The sequence below is a fragment of the Balaenoptera ricei genome, chromosome 20 (genome assembly GCF_028023285.1).
Source record: "Balaenoptera ricei isolate mBalRic1 chromosome 20, mBalRic1.hap2, whole genome shotgun sequence".
Lineage (NCBI taxonomy): Eukaryota > Metazoa > Chordata > Mammalia > Artiodactyla > Balaenopteridae > Balaenoptera > Balaenoptera ricei.
The window spans coordinates 24,929,825-24,945,760 of NC_082658.1; the positions used below are offsets into that span (position 1 = coordinate 24,929,825).

The 15,936-nt window shown below is 46.3% G+C and overlaps 1 protein-coding gene and 1 non-coding gene across 2 annotated transcripts in view; both read left to right on the forward strand.

Moving 5' to 3' along the window:
- Positions 1-2,865: 2,865 nt before the first annotated feature.
- The window catches only part of FAM117A (family with sequence similarity 117 member A), a 44,652-nt gene continuing 31,581 nt past the window's right edge, over positions 2,866-15,936 (forward strand). The window contains exon 1 of the mRNA XM_059908828.1: positions 2,866-3,076. Within this exon, the coding sequence (XP_059764811.1) occupies positions 2,881-3,076 (196 nt within the window). The 5' untranslated portion in view covers positions 2,866-2,880. The remainder of the gene's footprint in view (positions 3,077-15,936) is intronic.
- Positions 11,795-11,901, forward strand: LOC132356302 (U6 spliceosomal RNA). Its single transcript, XR_009499819.1, has one exon. It is a non-coding gene; the product is annotated as a U6 spliceosomal RNA (small nuclear RNA).

Genomic DNA, 15,936 nt, shown 5'->3' on the forward strand with positions numbered 1-15,936 from the left:
CTGGTGGCATCTTTAGGATTCTCTATGTATAGTATCATGTCATCTGCAAACAGTGACAGTTTTACTTCTTCTTTTCCGATCTGTATTCCTTTTATTTCTTTTTCTTCTCTGATTGCCGTGGCTAGGACTTCCAAAACTATGTTGAATAATAGTGGTGAGAGTGGACATCCTCATCTTGTTCCTGATCTTAGAGGAAATGCTTTCAGTTTTTCACCATTGAGAATGTTGTTTGCTGTGGGTTTGTCGTATATGGCCTTTATTATGTTGAGGTAGTTTCCCTCTATGCCCACTTTCCGGAGAGTTTTTATCATAAATCGGTGTTGAATTTTGTCAAAAGCTTTTTCTGCATCTATTGAGATGATCATATGGTTTTTCTACTTCAATTTGTTAATATGGTGTATCACACTGATTGATTTGCATATATTGAAGAATCCTTGCATCCCTGGGATAAATCCCACGTGATCATGGTGTATGATCCTTTTAATGTGTTGTTGGATTCTGTTTGCTAGTATTTTGTTGAGGATTTTTGCATCCATATTCATTAGTGATATTGGTCTGTAATTTTCTTTTTTTGTAGTATCTTTGGTAATATTCTACCTATTACATGCCTATTGTGAAAATTAAATGAGATGATGTACGCGAAAGCTGTGGAGTACTAGACAAGAGTTAATTTTAACATCTCAGCCAAATTGCATCTTTGGAGACTCTTTATGTAAAATATACATAGTAATCCTTCTATGTTCATAAGAAAGTTTTAAAAGAATAGAGATTAGGAGTTCATCTCTGGAGTCAGGCTGCCTGAGTAACCTTGGGCAGTAAGTAATCTTGCTTCTTTCTGAAGCCTCAATGAAGAGGAGATAATACCCATCTCATAGGTATCATGATGAGAATCAAATGAGATAATGTATGCACGATGCTTAATATATACCTGGCATGGAGAAAGGAACTCACTGAATGTTATCAGCTACTATTACTGATTTTATTAATGAAGATGTGAGGCAGGGTGGTGCAATAAGATCTGATAGAGATCTGAGCTAGGAATCAAAAATATTCACCTTTTTGGGCCTCAGTTTCTCTACTTGCACCATAATAAGAATCCATGGTTTTCTTTTTCCAGATTGTCTTGGGGATTTAAAAAAAAAAGTATATGAAGACTTTGAACTAATCGGAATTGAGGAATGTTATAAATTGCAAGATATTTTTTTAAAAACTGAGTTAAGTTTATAAAGACTGAATTTTTATCAGTTCATCAATTTTTGTTCATTTCTACCTGCCTTTAGTAAAGTTGTCCTCTTCATGGAAAAGGAGTACAGCATCTCCCTGTCAGTAAAAAAGATTTCAAATGTCAGACCTCAAAGTAAATTTTTCAAATCTGCAAGGATATACTCTTTGCAAAGAAAACCTTTCTTTAGGACGTTCCATTGCCTCAATGTGTTCTCTGTACATAGGCTGATTTTAATATTCATCCAGTTCATGAATTTCCACTTTGGGTATTTTCTGCTTTCAATATTTAATCCCAAGAATGACCTCTCCTTGCCTTGCAGCACGCTCCCAGATTACCTCCTTTTCTCTGATTAGCTAGTATGGCTTCAGGGAATACCTTCATTTTAACATTAAGCCGGGCAAAAACAGAAATAGAAAGATAAATCTGTAGCAAGATCAAAAATAGATATCATGGCTAAATATAAACCTGGAGGGAATTATCTAATTATTTGGATGGTCCCTTATCACAGACAATCCAGGGTTGATTGCCTTTCACTTTTTCCATATAAGAGAACAAAATGGTTAATGAATACCACGAGTAACAATTTTTTCTTTTGAAGAGTAATAATTTTAAATAGTAACTTAAGCGCTCTTTTCTTCCCCAAATCTCGTCATGTATATTATAGCATATGATTTTCACAACTGCGTGCATTCTTTTTGGGGACCATCCAGTCTCATTTTGACTTGTAGGTCAGAGAGCATTGAACTGGGAAGACCAGGATTTGCTTATGGAGTCACTGTGCAAATTTGGTCAACTTTCTCAGTCACTTTGTTCCTTCCACTCTGCTGAGCTAGACTTGGAATGGACGACTCTGCTCCTTTTCAGTCTCAATTTAATTTACAGGCTAGCAGCTGCTTTTTTTTAGGTTGGACCAACACCAAGTAAGGACTTGGAAATGTGAAGAAAGACAAATGTGGTGTCACGTGAGGCACAGTAGCCATTAAGTTCACGGATATAATGCAAATCGCATGCAAATGTTATGCAAACTTTGCATTAATTTGTAGAAACTTACTTTGGAGCTTGCAAGCAGCGTTGAGATCCTATGAGGATTCAAAACTAATGTTTTTAGGTTAAACCAAAAGTAATGATTTTTGAAGTTATTGGTTTCTCCATACTTGCCGGGACTCAACTGCTTAAAGTCTGACACTCCTCCCTGCCCCGCATAATGATTTCACTACTGCTTGATTCCATTTTACACCCGGCCCCGCCCCCGCTTAGCCTGACGTCACGTGATATCGTATTTGCATACTACCTGGGACTGGGTGTGACGCTCCCCTTTTCTGCGTCTTCTCATTGGCGGCGCTGGAAAACCAGCCCTCTTCCGGACGGACCAATCAGCGGACCCTCGGACGTGGGACAGCAGGCAGGGGTGGGGTGGAGGTGGGGTCTTGGGTTGGATCGCTAGGCATATCGACCAATCATCCTCTGGTATGGGAAGAGCAAGCCGAGGATTGGTTGGGAGGAGGGGTCTGGGGATCCGTAGGCCAATGAGGGCTCTGGGCTGAGGGGGGCCGGTCTCCGCCTCTTAGGGCAGATAAGCAGCAGCAGCGGGGGTTGGGGGGCTGTGTGGGGCTCGCTGTGGGGCCGAGGCAAGCCGGCAGTTGGGCGGGCGTGCGATGGCGGGGGCCGCAGTGGGCGGCAGAGGCGGAGGTGCCTGGGGGCCGGGGCGCGGAGGGGCCGGGGGGCTCCGGCGGGGCTGCTCTCCCCCAGCCCCCGCCGGCTCCCCCCGGGCTGGGCTGCAGCCGCTCAGGGCCACCGTCCCCTTCCAGCTGCAGCAACCGCACCAGCGCCGGGACGGGGGTGGCCGCGCAGGTGAGTCGGGCCTGGAGTGGGTGCGGGGGGGCGAGGGGAGCCGTTGGGGGAGGGGGGCGCGTGACGGGGGGAGGGGTATGGGGAGAAGTGTGAGGGGGAAGTGGATGGGGCGAAGGAAGAGCAAGGGGGTCGCGCAAAGTCTGCGAGGACGGAAGGAGCGAGAGCGAGGAGTCGTGAACGCGGAGTGCACCGCCGGGACAGACTGTGCAAGGAGTCGGGGCCGAGAGGTGAGGGAAGGAACCTGGCAGATGGAGGCTGGCTTTGGGGGCGTAACCGAAAAGTGGGCAGAGGTGTCGTGTGGGGGTGAGTGGAAGATGCAGGGGTGGCAGCGAGGTGTGAGGAAGGAGTGAGTGGCGCGTGGTGGGGGCGCCCTACGCAGGGTTTGAGCTGGAGCGAGGAGCCGGTGGGCGCTGGATGTCTGCACGGGAAGGGGGAGGGGCATGGAGGAGAGCCCCGTGGAGCTATGTGTTAGTTCTCCAACTTGAGTTTGGCACCAGCATCCCGTTGTGCAGCTCTAGAGTTCCTTTTCCCACCACTTCACGTGGGCTTCCCTTTCTGCCACCTCCTGGAGCTGATTTCTTCTGAGCCGTTGGAATAAGTTAGTTTAATGGCTTTTACTACTGTACAAACGCTCCGCTCCTATTCCCTACATTCCTCTTGGTTGGCCCAGAAGTTGTATGTTCCCAGATCACTGACCTGCTTAATATGGCTTCCAACCATTGTGTGTGTGTGTGTGTGTGTGTGTGTGTGTGTGTGTGTGTGTGTGTAGAACTTGAGTAGTTTGCCCCCTGCCTTTCCCTCCTCCCCCCACCAAGGCTGTTTTGTCCTGGGCATGTCAGTCAACGTGGCAGTGGGGTGAGGGCTGCAATCGAGTACATTGTGGCAAATACCCGCACTTTCTGAACAGCACCAAAAAGATGTCTTAATAGCAGCTTAATAATGTGGTGGATATGGGGAAACTAGGGAAGAGCAAGCTTAATCTTGCTTTCACACTCAAAGTTGTAATGGATCCCCTGCAAATGCAGGCAGTTAGGAATGGGAAAAGGAACCTACTTGCATGAGGAGGTTGGCAAGAAGTAGAAAGTGAGACTTGCATTTGATTCACACCAAATGTGAAAAGATGACTGCACACTTCCAAAGCCTCAGGGTCTACCAAATGTACAAAAGTCATGGTCCCTGCCATCTGATGGTTAATGACAACATTCTCTAAACCAGAGTTTCTTGAGCTTTTTGTGATTACTAAACTTAGTTTCAGCACACCCCCTCCTGAAAGTATAGCTGCTACGGTGCCTTCCTAGGTAGGAATGGGATTAAGAGGGTCTCTGAAGTAGAAAATCCAAGTCTGTCTGGACTTCACTGTAAATGTTAGCATTGCATCTTGGAACGCAGAAACTTGGTTAAATCTGGTAGCAAGATGGTAACCAACTAGTAAAAGTATGCCTAGAATCTGTAGAGCAGGGCAATGCCCAGATAAACTCATGCCTATCGTGAACTGCTGTAAAGCAAACCAGAAGACTACAAACCTGTTGGTTTTGTTTGTGCTTCCTTTGAGTCCAGGGAAGTTAGTAGAACAGCAAGCACCTGAACCTTAGTTGCTTTTAGTAGAAATCAACAGAAAGCCTGCCTGTGTATTAGCTGGAAATCTATTAGCAGTCATATTTTAAGAGCAGTTATTTTGTGTCTACTATAGAACTAATATTTAAAGGACAAACACTGGTGGATGCTTTGGAAAGAAGAGTGTAGCTTTGGATGACTGGGTTCTTCACATGGCCTGTTCCTTTTTTAGGGCCAGGGACCCTAAGATACTGGTAAAAACATAGGAAGCTAGAGCTCTGCACAATTTGTTGGGTGATTTAAGGCAGATTGGGTGATCTCTTGCTTATGGATTGGGCTGATGGATTGTTTCTCCACCTATTAGTATCCCAGAGGCACTAATAAGGCACTTACCTGGTCTGTAGTGGGATTATCTATAGTTTTCAGTGAGGCAGGAGAGAGGAAAGACAGGAGGAGGAAAGAGTGGCCTGAGCCTGTGGAGTTCTTTGTGGCCAGACATTAAGGAAGTGTTCCTGGCCTTTGGTTTGGGAGCACATGAGGTCTTCTGAATGTTAACTTTTACCTTTATGTGTGTTCAGATTGTTTCCATTCCTCGGCCTTGAGAAGTGGCAGAAGTGGTTTCCTCTGGGCCCGTAGGATATATGTGATAGAAGTAAAAGCCTTGCAGTCATAAACCCTTAAGAGAATGGCTTTGCGTGCCAGAGTTACCTGGGTGTCGAATCCAGGTTCTACCTTTTACTAGCTGTGTGGCTTGGAGGAAGTTAACTAACTTCTGTGCCTCAATATCCTCATCTGTAAAGTGTGAATAATAATATCTACATCATAAGAATCAAATGAGTCAGTAGCTATAAAGTGCTTAGAACAGTGCCTGGCAAGTAGAAGGTGCTCTGAAGTGTTTGCTGCTGCTTATATTGTTGTTATTCTCTCCACTCAGCCAAGGTGAGAGCACTGTTGGCCAGAGCCCATTGCCTTTTCAGGCTTCAAAGAGCAAACCCATATTGGTCTGAAACCAGTACTGCAGGTTTCAGAATTTCAGGGCCTCCCCTTGCACTTTTATTCGCTCATCTTTTAAAATGAGGTTTCTAAACAGGGCTCTGAAACCCAACTGTTTAAAAAAGCATGTGAGCTGAGACAGAGTTTTAGGAACAATTAAGTGTCGTCACTGTTTCTGTTTCCCATCTCAAAGTGACGTAGTGCTCAGGGCTGTGCAGTTATCTCTCCACCACACACCCTGTTGTGTTCTTGACTAGGTATATTAGATGTTGTTTAAAAAAAAGAAGGGTTATGGTGTAAAGAGCAGGATTTACCTTCTGTGGCCATTCATCCGTAAGGGATGTCTTCACAAAGTGAGGAATGGCTTCATTTTTACAAGCCTGGGCGAGGGGTGTGGAAGATAGAAGAGAGTGGAGAGAAAAATGAAGGTCAACTCTAAGAAGCTAAGAACTACTAGTGGGTAACAGAAACCCAGGATAAATTTCTTACTGCAATTTCCCCTTTAATTAAATTCTCGTTTATGTCTTTAGTCAATTGGAGGCTGCTGACTTTTATGTTCTTCCAGGACCACTGATGATGGACAAAACGGAGCTAGGAGGTGAATTGTTCTGGGTTCCAGTCTTACCTATTCTGTTCAGTGTCTCCATATCCATGTCCAGAAGCTAATGTTCAATACAGCTTTGCAAATTCTTCTCTAGTGGACCAGCCCCACTGGCCAGCTGGGTGCTGGGGGAGCCCAGTGCTGCCTCTGAACCTCCGCTGCCCACCAGACTCTTCTTTTTTTTTTTTTTTTTTTAATTTTTATTTATTTATGGCTGTGTTGGGTCTTCGCTTCTGTGCGAGGGCTTTCTCCAGTTGTGGCGAGCAGGGGCCACTCTTCATCGCGGTGCACGGGCCTCTCACTATCGCAGCCTCTGTTCTTGCGGAGCACAGGCTCCAGACGCGCAGGCTCAGTAATTGTGGCTCACGGGCCCAGTTGCTCCGCAGCATGTGGGATCTTCCCAGACCAGGGCTCGAACCCGTGTCCAATTCTCAACCACTGCGCCACCAGGGAAGCCCCAGACTCTTCTTAAACCGGGGTTTGGCATTATGGCCTGCAGACCAAATCCAAGCCTCTGCCTGTTTTCGTAAATAAAGGCTTATTGGAGCGGATGGAGCCATGCTCCTTCACTTAGGTATTGACTGTGGCTGCTTTTGCACACTGACAGAATTTGAGTAGTTGTACACAATGACAGAGTTGAGTAGTTGTGATAGAGATGGAATAGCCCACAAAACCTAAAATATTTACTACATGACACTTTTCAGAAAAAAATTGGCCTACTCCTTGTCTTCAACAATGTTCCTGACCAATAGTCCTATTAAAAAGATGAGTTTCAAATGTGTGTAGTATACACCTCTGCAGAAAATCCTAAGGGGGTAAAGAAAACTAAGAAGCCTGTATCCCTACTCATATTTTAGGGAAAAAGAAAGGGGGATCATCAGCTTCCAGTCAGTTCTCAATCTTTATAGAAGATCAGCACATGTGAATCCATGCTGCCCACCCCCACCCTTGTCAGGTGACATGTGTTCAGTAGATATAAACTAGTTTGGATTTACATGAAAGCTTAACTGTTAGGCAAATTTGCATCTCCTCCCCTCTTACCCTCCTTCCAAATCTAACAACCCACAACTGCAGTGAACACATTTCAAAATCAGATGGAAATTCCTTTAGGCTTATCTCTGGTTTTGGATTTTTCTCCTTACCTTTTATTTTTCTGAACAGATCATTGAGAGCTGGTGGTAGTCATGGCTGCCCTCAAATACTGACTTCCTCACAGGGACATAGGAAGGGTTTATTTCAAATGTCCATTAGGTTCTCCAGGAGAGTTGTCTCAGTGAATGTAAAGCAGCATTGTTATTAAATGCTATTGGTAATTATTAAACTCCTTTCCTTGCAGTGCTTTTGTAAACTTAGTCCTTAGGGGATGGGTGTTTAGAGGGGGATGGGTGTTTAGAGAGGTATGGAACCACATAAAGGAGGTTACTTATTAGAAACCCTGAGACGAAGCCCTCATCAAACCATGGTCCTTGGTTTGAAACAGCCTGGAGATTAGAATAGAGTGTAACTTTTCTATGCCACGGAGCCATCTTGCTATAATGAAGCTTGGGGCTGCAGTTAAAATCCTTTAAGAGCTACAACTGTGCTTTGAAAACCTGTGATTGAGGCAGCTTCTGTTTGGGAGGCATTAAACACCAGGCACTTGCCAGCCTGACACTGCTAGCTTGCTTTTGACAGCTTTGCTAGCACTAGGCACGTGGTCAGCAAAATGCACTGCTGAAATATCTGACTCTTAAATGTTATCACCAATGATGGCACCCTTGAAACTGGGGGCTAAGGTGCCTAACTACTTTATCCTTTTGGTACCCAAAGGAGAGTGCGTCCATGTGTTCTTCAGTATTTTGGACAGTAAAGGATTATACATATGGAAGCTCTCCACTTAGGTCACATAGAACGAGGATTTTTTAAACCATTTGAGGTCAGTGGAGAAGGGCTGAGAACAACAGTGGCGTGTGGCGGTAAGACGACATTGTTCTCTCTGGTTCCAGATGTAGATTGTCCTCTAGAAAATTTGAGGCAGGATTGCAAAATTTTCATAGTTGTGGTGGCAATATGAGCGTTGCCAAAGTGGTTGGTGGGCTTTAATAGCCAGAGAACACTTTACCTGCATTTTCTGCTAGTTTATAATGAATGATGTGATGTGCACCAAGGCAACACTATTCCTTGGCTCTTTTTTTAAAAATTTATTTATTTATTTTATTTTTGGCTGTGTTGGGTCTTCCTTGCTGCACGCAGGCTTTTCTCTAGTGGCGAGCTACTCTTCGTTGCAGTGCACAGGCTTTTCATTGCGGTGGCTTCTCGTTACGGAGCATGGGCTCTAGGCATGTGGGCTTCAGTAGTTGTGGCACACGGGCTCAGTAGTTGTGGCATGTGGGCTCAGTAGTTGTGGCACGTGGGCTCAGTAGTTGTGGCTCGCGGGCTCTAGAGCACAGGCTCAGTAGTTGTGGCACACAGGCTTAGTTGCTCCGTGGCATGTGGATCTTCCCGGACCAGGGCTCGAACCTGTGTCCCCTGCATTGGCAGGTGGATTCTTAACCACTGTGCCACCAGGGAATCCCTGTTCCTTGGATCTTAATGGAGCATCATCCTCTGGATTCTTACAGCTCTCACATAGAGCCTTGGTGCCAAAGGATTCAGACTTTAGGGTGTGACATATTCTGGGGACAGGTCTGGTTTTTGAGTTCTTACTGACACTATCATATATATCAAATGCTATATGACACTAGCTCAAATGCTTTACTAGACTTACCTGGGCTTACTTTTATTCCACAGGCAGCTTGGAGCCCTTTGAAAGGACTGGAAGGGAAAACCTTGTGTTTCCTTCCCGTTTCAGAGTGAAGGTGGGTGACCACCAGCAAGTTAGTTTAGTGAGACTGGACTGTCTCTTCATGAGTCAGTAAGTTTTATCTCCCTCTGAGATGGATAGAAGAGGGAGCAGGGAAGAGTGGAAGCAAAGAAAAGATGAGTGGGGAATCTGGTCAACTTTCCACCTCTGCCTGAGTTGAGTCTTCACAGAGGGCTCCATTATTTGGTTTGCTGGTTTATGAATTAACCAAACATTAGCCAAATCTAGTCACATTGTTGGGTCCAAAACAAATCCTGATCTCAGAGAGAAAAGAGTTTTGGATTATATTCGAAGCTGTAAATTATCTGTTTTCCAGTTCCTCTCCAGTTGTGTGGAGCTTGTGAAGAGGCTCTTGTTCTTGGGAACAGCTGTCTGGTGGGAAGCTCTGCACAGCTGGCTGCTCTCACCCAGGCTTCAAGCTCATGGTCCTCAGTGAACCTCCTGGTTTTGAAAACTCTTCCTGGCACTTTGTTTTCTCCTCCACGCTTTTCCTCAGGGTCACTACAAAGCTGAATGCCCAGCTTGGAGTCATTTAAATGTTTATTCTTAGGCCCCGAGTACGCCTCAATCGACTTTTACTGTGTGGGAGCACCACAGCCAATCAAGGGTGGCTTCAACGAACTTAAAAGAATGCTATCAAAGTATTTCATAATAGAAAAACTTACAACTCCAGCCCCTGGGGAACCTGGAACTGAAGTCTGGACTGTGTGCAGACACTTAACCTGCCCTGCTCTTGAGCCCCAGACAGCTGACACCAGGGGTGGCGAGTGCCTTGGGCTCAGCTCTGCCTGCACATTCTAAAAGGGGGGAGGTTGGGGGAGGCCTGGGAAAACTCCTCCAGGGGCTTTGGTCGATCTGAAGCAGCAGGCTTCAGGGGTGGGGGAGTTTTCTCTCAGAGCCTGCCTGAATGTGGCTTCTTAGAGTTGGGCAGTATTTGGCAGGCAGAGTGATGTTTGGGGTGCCTCTTCTCTGACCCTGTACTCCCTATCTTGCAAATGGTGGGTGGCTTTTCCGGGGGGAGCTTTGTTAACGAGCGTAGGTCTAGATTACCACCTGCTCTGCCGCTTGCATCCCTCATCATCTGATCCTAAATGAAAACATGCAGGAGAGCGTGGAGGTCTAACCTCCTCAAGAGGCAAAGGTAGGATTAAACATACATCTCTAAAAGCAAATTACTAACACGTGCACCAGTGAATAAAAGATAAATTCAAGCTGGAGGAGGTATAGAATGAAGGAATATTCAGTGTTAGTTAGGGTTAATTAGAGAATTACTGAGATGTCTCTAGTAGGCTTTTTTTTTTTAATTGGCCAGTATATTATTCTCCCTACCATTAAATTAAATTTTTACTCTCTCCCTTCCCTTTTTTTTTTTTTAAATTAATTAATTAATTTATTTTTAGTTGTGTTGGGTCTTCGTTTCTGTGCGAGGGCTTTCTCTAGTTGTGGCGAGCGGGGGCCGCTCTTCATTGCGGTGCACGGGCCTCTCACTATCAGGGCCTCTCTTGCTGCGGAGCACAGGCTCCAGATGCGCAGGCTCAGTAGTTGTGGCTCACGGGCCCAGTTGCTCCACGGCATGTGGGATCTTCCCAGACCAGGGCTCGAACCCGTGTCCTCTGCATTGGCAGGCAGATTCTCAACCACTGCACCACCAGGGAAGCCCTCTCCCTTCCCTTTTGAAAGTGGCACTGGTGTGTCCTTGTTTGGTCAGCTGTGTTCTTTAACTTTCTCAAATCTCTTTAGTCCCTTCTGCCCCATGCTGGAAATTGTGTGCCTGCCTTTTTAAAAGGTAGGCACCTCATGTTTCAAGTTCAAGTGCAATGGAACTCACCCTGCAGCTTGAACAGATTTGAGTGTTTTTGCAGAGGGAGGGCCGGGGCAGATGGGGATTGTTGTGCTCAATAAATGCTTGTTGGATGGAGTTGCTGGAAAGGCAGCAGGGGTGGGGAGAGTGAACCACACTTCCCCAGGCTCATTTGAAATGGTTTTTTCCACTTGTGGCCCCCACACTCTGTGCCCCCTTTATAATACCTCTCTTTAGCTACTTACAAGGCCCCCCCACCCCGCCCGAAGTGTTAGTGTTCTTTCTTCAATTCACTGGTCTCCCATTCATCCTGGTCATTGGGCTTGAAGCCCAGCTGGTGGCGAAGACGTGGCATTTCCATGGATGTCTTCGCTAGGCCTGTAGGTTCTGTTCCCCACACACTTAAAGCCAGAGTGTGAGCTTGGGCCGTTAGTTACCAGGTTGATCCATGGAAACAGCCAATGTTTAGGATTTTGTTGTGATTTTGTAAAAGAGCCAGAAGACCTGGCTTTAGGCTTATATGTGGATATGGGTGAGAGGCCAAGGAGACAGATGAATGCGGGATGTTCTTTCACTCCAGGTAGATTTGCACCAAATTCCTAGTAGTGCTATAATGTATAGCAAAGGAAAGCAGGAAAACAAAATCTGAATTAGCAGCTTTTCTGGGCTAGGGAGCAGAATTGCCTATTGGCTTTAGGGTGGTCTTAGAGGTATGATCAGGCAGGAAGCCCCCCCTCCCAAGCCAGGCACCGTCCTTTATATGAAGCACTGCTGATTCTCCTTCTCTTTTCCCCACCAAATGGGGGAAATGCTGGAAAGAGATGCTCACTGTCATTCCCCAAGCCCTGATACCTACACTGTCATCCAATGGAGCCTGTGTTCCCCTGCCAACCACGGGCCTGGTGGCTTAGTCAAAATGGTTTTATAGTGCTCGCTTCGGCAGCACATATACTAAAATTGGAACGATACAGAGAAGATTAGCATGGCCCCTGCGCAAGGATGACACGCAAATTCGTGAAGCGTTCCATATTTTTAGAGTGAAGTAAGTCAGAAAGAGAAAAACAAATATCGTATATTAACGCATGTATGTGGAACCTAGAAAAATGGTACAGATGAACCGGGTTGCAGGGCAGAAGTTGAGACACAGATGTAGAGAACAAACGTATGGACACCAAGGGGGGAAAACTGCGGTGGGGTGGGGATGGTGGTGTGCTGCATTGGGCGATTGGGATTGACATGTATAAAGTGATGTGTATAAAATTGATGACTGATTTAAAAAAAAAATGGTTTTATAAACCTGCTCAGCTGTGGGTAACTTTGAACAGAATGAAAATGTGATTGCAAGGAAAGAAAGGCAGCTTCTCTTCCCTCCTCCCCCCTTCTCTCCCCCACCTGCCACACTGCCTTCCGTTTAAGAGTTTTCTGTGCTCTATGTGTGTTTGATCGCCCACACGGCTTTGAGAGAACCGCGGCTGATAACACGTGCGCTCCCTGCCCTACACCTGCAAGCTGGCTGAGAACCTGACGCCCAGCCCCTATTTGGGGATTGTCTTTGTAACTCATGCCCATCAGATATGACACACAAATTGGAGTTGAGGATGGATTGGATAGCATTTGGCATTACAGAGGGGATGCAACCAGAGAGCTTTCACAATATCATGTCGTCTGGATTTCGAAGTTGGGGAGAGGAGGCCCGTGTGAGGCTATCCATGTGGTATGTGCACATCTTAATGCTGAAGGCAGCACCTGGACTCTTTCTCATTAGAACCGTAATCCTGGGGAGTTTTGTGTTCACAGGAGAAGGCTAAAGCAGCTGCTTCTGTGGAAAGAAAGAGTCTGTGGATCCCAACCCTGGAAGGCCCCAAAATTCATCTGCATGTTTCAGGGAAGCTGAGAGTATGGATAGTGTTAGTTTTGACAACGTGTTCTGCATGTTTAGCTCTTTGTTGCTCGCAGTCCGTACCCTGGAACGTTTCTCATTCAACCTTGCCACAGTCCTGCAGGTGCAGGTGGCATTTGCTTGTTTTTGCAGATAAGGAAACTGAGGCCCCGAGAGGAAGTGACTTGCCCAAGACCATGTGACTAATAAAGCCCTTTTGCTCCTGATCCAGAGCTCTTCCCACCTATGTGTGGAGAGTCCGTGGGGAATTTCCCCCCAGGCTGGCATCCTCTGCTGCCTGCCCAGCACACACCCGGCCTATTTCCCTTCTGCTTATATACCTGTATTCCAGGAGCAAAACTTCGTTTGTTTAACTGACCAGAAGAGAATTGGAGAGGAAAATGGGCTGCAGAGAAGTCTGTTTGTTCCTTCAGCACCCCATAAGTAACTATCCACTTGGTGCAGCTGACTGGAGGGTGATGGTTATTACATTATATGTGTGATGTGGTGGCAGCTTTTGAGTGTTTCCAACTGGTTGGAGATACGCAATTTTCACGTGGAATGAGAAGCTAACCAGGGACAGCTAGGGCCCAGGAGGCAGGGTTTTCCTGCCTCGGTGGGGTCATGGTCATGGTTACTGAGCTTGGGGCCATGTCAGGGAGATACTCTTAAGATGGAGCTTACAGGAAAGGGTGTCTTTCTTATGTGTGACTATGTGGAACCCCCCAAAAGCACTCAGGAGTAAATGTGGGTGGTGCATTTCTGTGGTGGGGGGGCTAGGTGCAGGTGGCATTGTGTCATAGGTGACACTTTAGTCCTCCATGTAGGGGACGGCTGGTGCAGACCTCCCCCACGCCTGCCATGCTCTGCCTGGGCGTGTCTCCCTCTCCTAGCTTTAGGTTAACTGGGAGTGGAGTCGTTGTGATACGTGATAGTGCCTTTATGAGACAAGTGTGTGCCCACTAAGGGGACCAGAAGGGACTTGAACTCAGGAGAAAGCTCCAACTAGGGACGTGGTGTCATGGAGAACTGCCTGACCTGTTTCATAGAGAGGGTTATGGGCAGCTTTTACCTCCTTATTGCTCTTTTTTTTTTTTTTTAATTTATTTATTTAATTTATTTATTATTTTTGGCTGTGTTGGGTCTTCGTTGTTGTGCACGGGCTTTCTCTAGTTGTGGTGAGCAGGGGCTACTCTTTGTTGCGGTGCACGGGCTTCTCATTGCAGTGGCTTCTCTTGTTGTGGAGCACGGGCTCTAGGTGCGCAGCCTTCAGTAGTTGTGGCACGCAGGCTCAGTAGTTGTGGCTTGCAGGCCCTAGAGCGCAGGCTCAGTAGTTGTGGCGCACGGGCTTAGCTGCTCTGCGGCATGTGGGATCTTCCCAGACCAGGGCTCGAACCGTGTCCCCTGCACTGGCAGGCGGACTCTTAACCACTGCGCCACCAGGGAAGCCCTCCTTATTTCTCTTACAAAACCAGATTTCGTATAGAATTCTTGAATGTTCTAATAACCATATGCTTATGTGGAACCTTCCTTTCCCAGTTATTTCCCAACTGCATAAGGTAAAGCCCCATTATAACAAATAGTATAAAAATGATTCTACATAATAAAGCTATTTCCATGCTTCATATAAATGCTTTTGTTGTTGTTTTTTGTGGTTTTTCTCGTTCGGAGGAAAAGAGTGACCAACTACCTTATGTAACAAGTACTTCTCCTGGTCCCTGTCCGTGTACTCATTCATCTCTAAACCGGAACACTCGAGGGCTTGCTGTTTGCATTGGAGGCAGGGAGCGGGGAGCAGGGCTGTGGACCCATCACCAAGTAGCACGGCCCCCTTGCTTTCTTTTCGCCTCGAACCTCCCACTCTCCTGTCCCTCCTGGTTGTTTACAGACAGACCACCACACAAAACCCAACAAAGGACAGTATGTGTGTGTATCTGGATGTGAGCGTCTGTGCGTGTGTCTTGAGTGTGAATGTGTGGGTGCCGGGTGTGAATGTAGGGGAGAGCATGTGTATGAGTGTGTATGTGAGGAAAAGTGCATGCGAAAGAAAGCAAATGGTAAAGGAAACAGGGCAAATGTTTAACAATAGGCAAATCTGGGTAGAGGGCATATGGATGTTCTGTGTACTGGTCTTATTCTTACATCTATATGTTTGAAATTATTTCCAAATAAAAAGTTTTAAAAATGAATATATGCTAGACTAATTTGACTGTACCAGGAGTTCTTTAAAGTTTTCTTCTTTCATCCTTATAACATCTCTTATTCTCCCCATTTAACAGAAAGAACAACCGAAGCCCAGAGAAGTTAAGTGACTCGTCTTGAGTTCATGTAGCACACTGAGGCGGAGGCAGGATTTGGGCCCAGGTATTGACTGTTATGGTAGGAGACTGTAGCTTGTCCCTGCTGCTCGAGCTGCACAAGGTTGGCATCAGATTCTGGGAACCACTGGGCACCTGCGGCCGTGTGTCTGAGCCCAGTGCATGCCCCACATTGACCCGGCAGAGGGGTCAGCAGGGTTGCAGCAGGCTGCTGGTCCACACTGAGCATGTTCAGGATGTCCAGATACCTTCTAGGGAAAACTGCTTCCTCCTTCTGAGAAACGCTCTCACTCTGCTCTTCACTCAACTCTCTTCATTTCTTAAAATACATGAAATCGGAAGGCTCTCATGTGCCAGAGCCATAGAGTAATACTACTTCGCATTTTTATGGTAGAGATCCAAGGGGAAAAGGAGTTGAGTTTTGTCTAGAAAGCAATGCCAGGTTATGGGCCAGGCCAGACAGCTTTTTTAGCTGTGTACCAGTTGGTCTGTTGTGCCCACCGCCTTGTGAATGTACAGGAGCCTATGGCCTAGTGCAGCATGTCTCACCAAGTGGACAGGAGTTACAACTTCATACACAAAGGGAGGGCTTCACTCTTTGTCAATGAAAACTTTCCACTAACAGCAGGGCCCCAGAAGGGGTGGATCTGGTAATCACCGCTAAGCAGAGTTAGGGGTTCAGACACTACTGTTTGTTCCCAGCCCCTATTCTCTCCCTCCAAACTGCATGCTCTGCATCTATCTGTGCTCCTTGAAGGCACTTGAATTATTCCTGACATTTTTGCTTACTGACATTTTCCGCCAGCTTCTAGAATTGGGGTAAGTGAATGAGTCTGACTCTACTTCTTAACATAGAAAAAACAGTTTTTGGA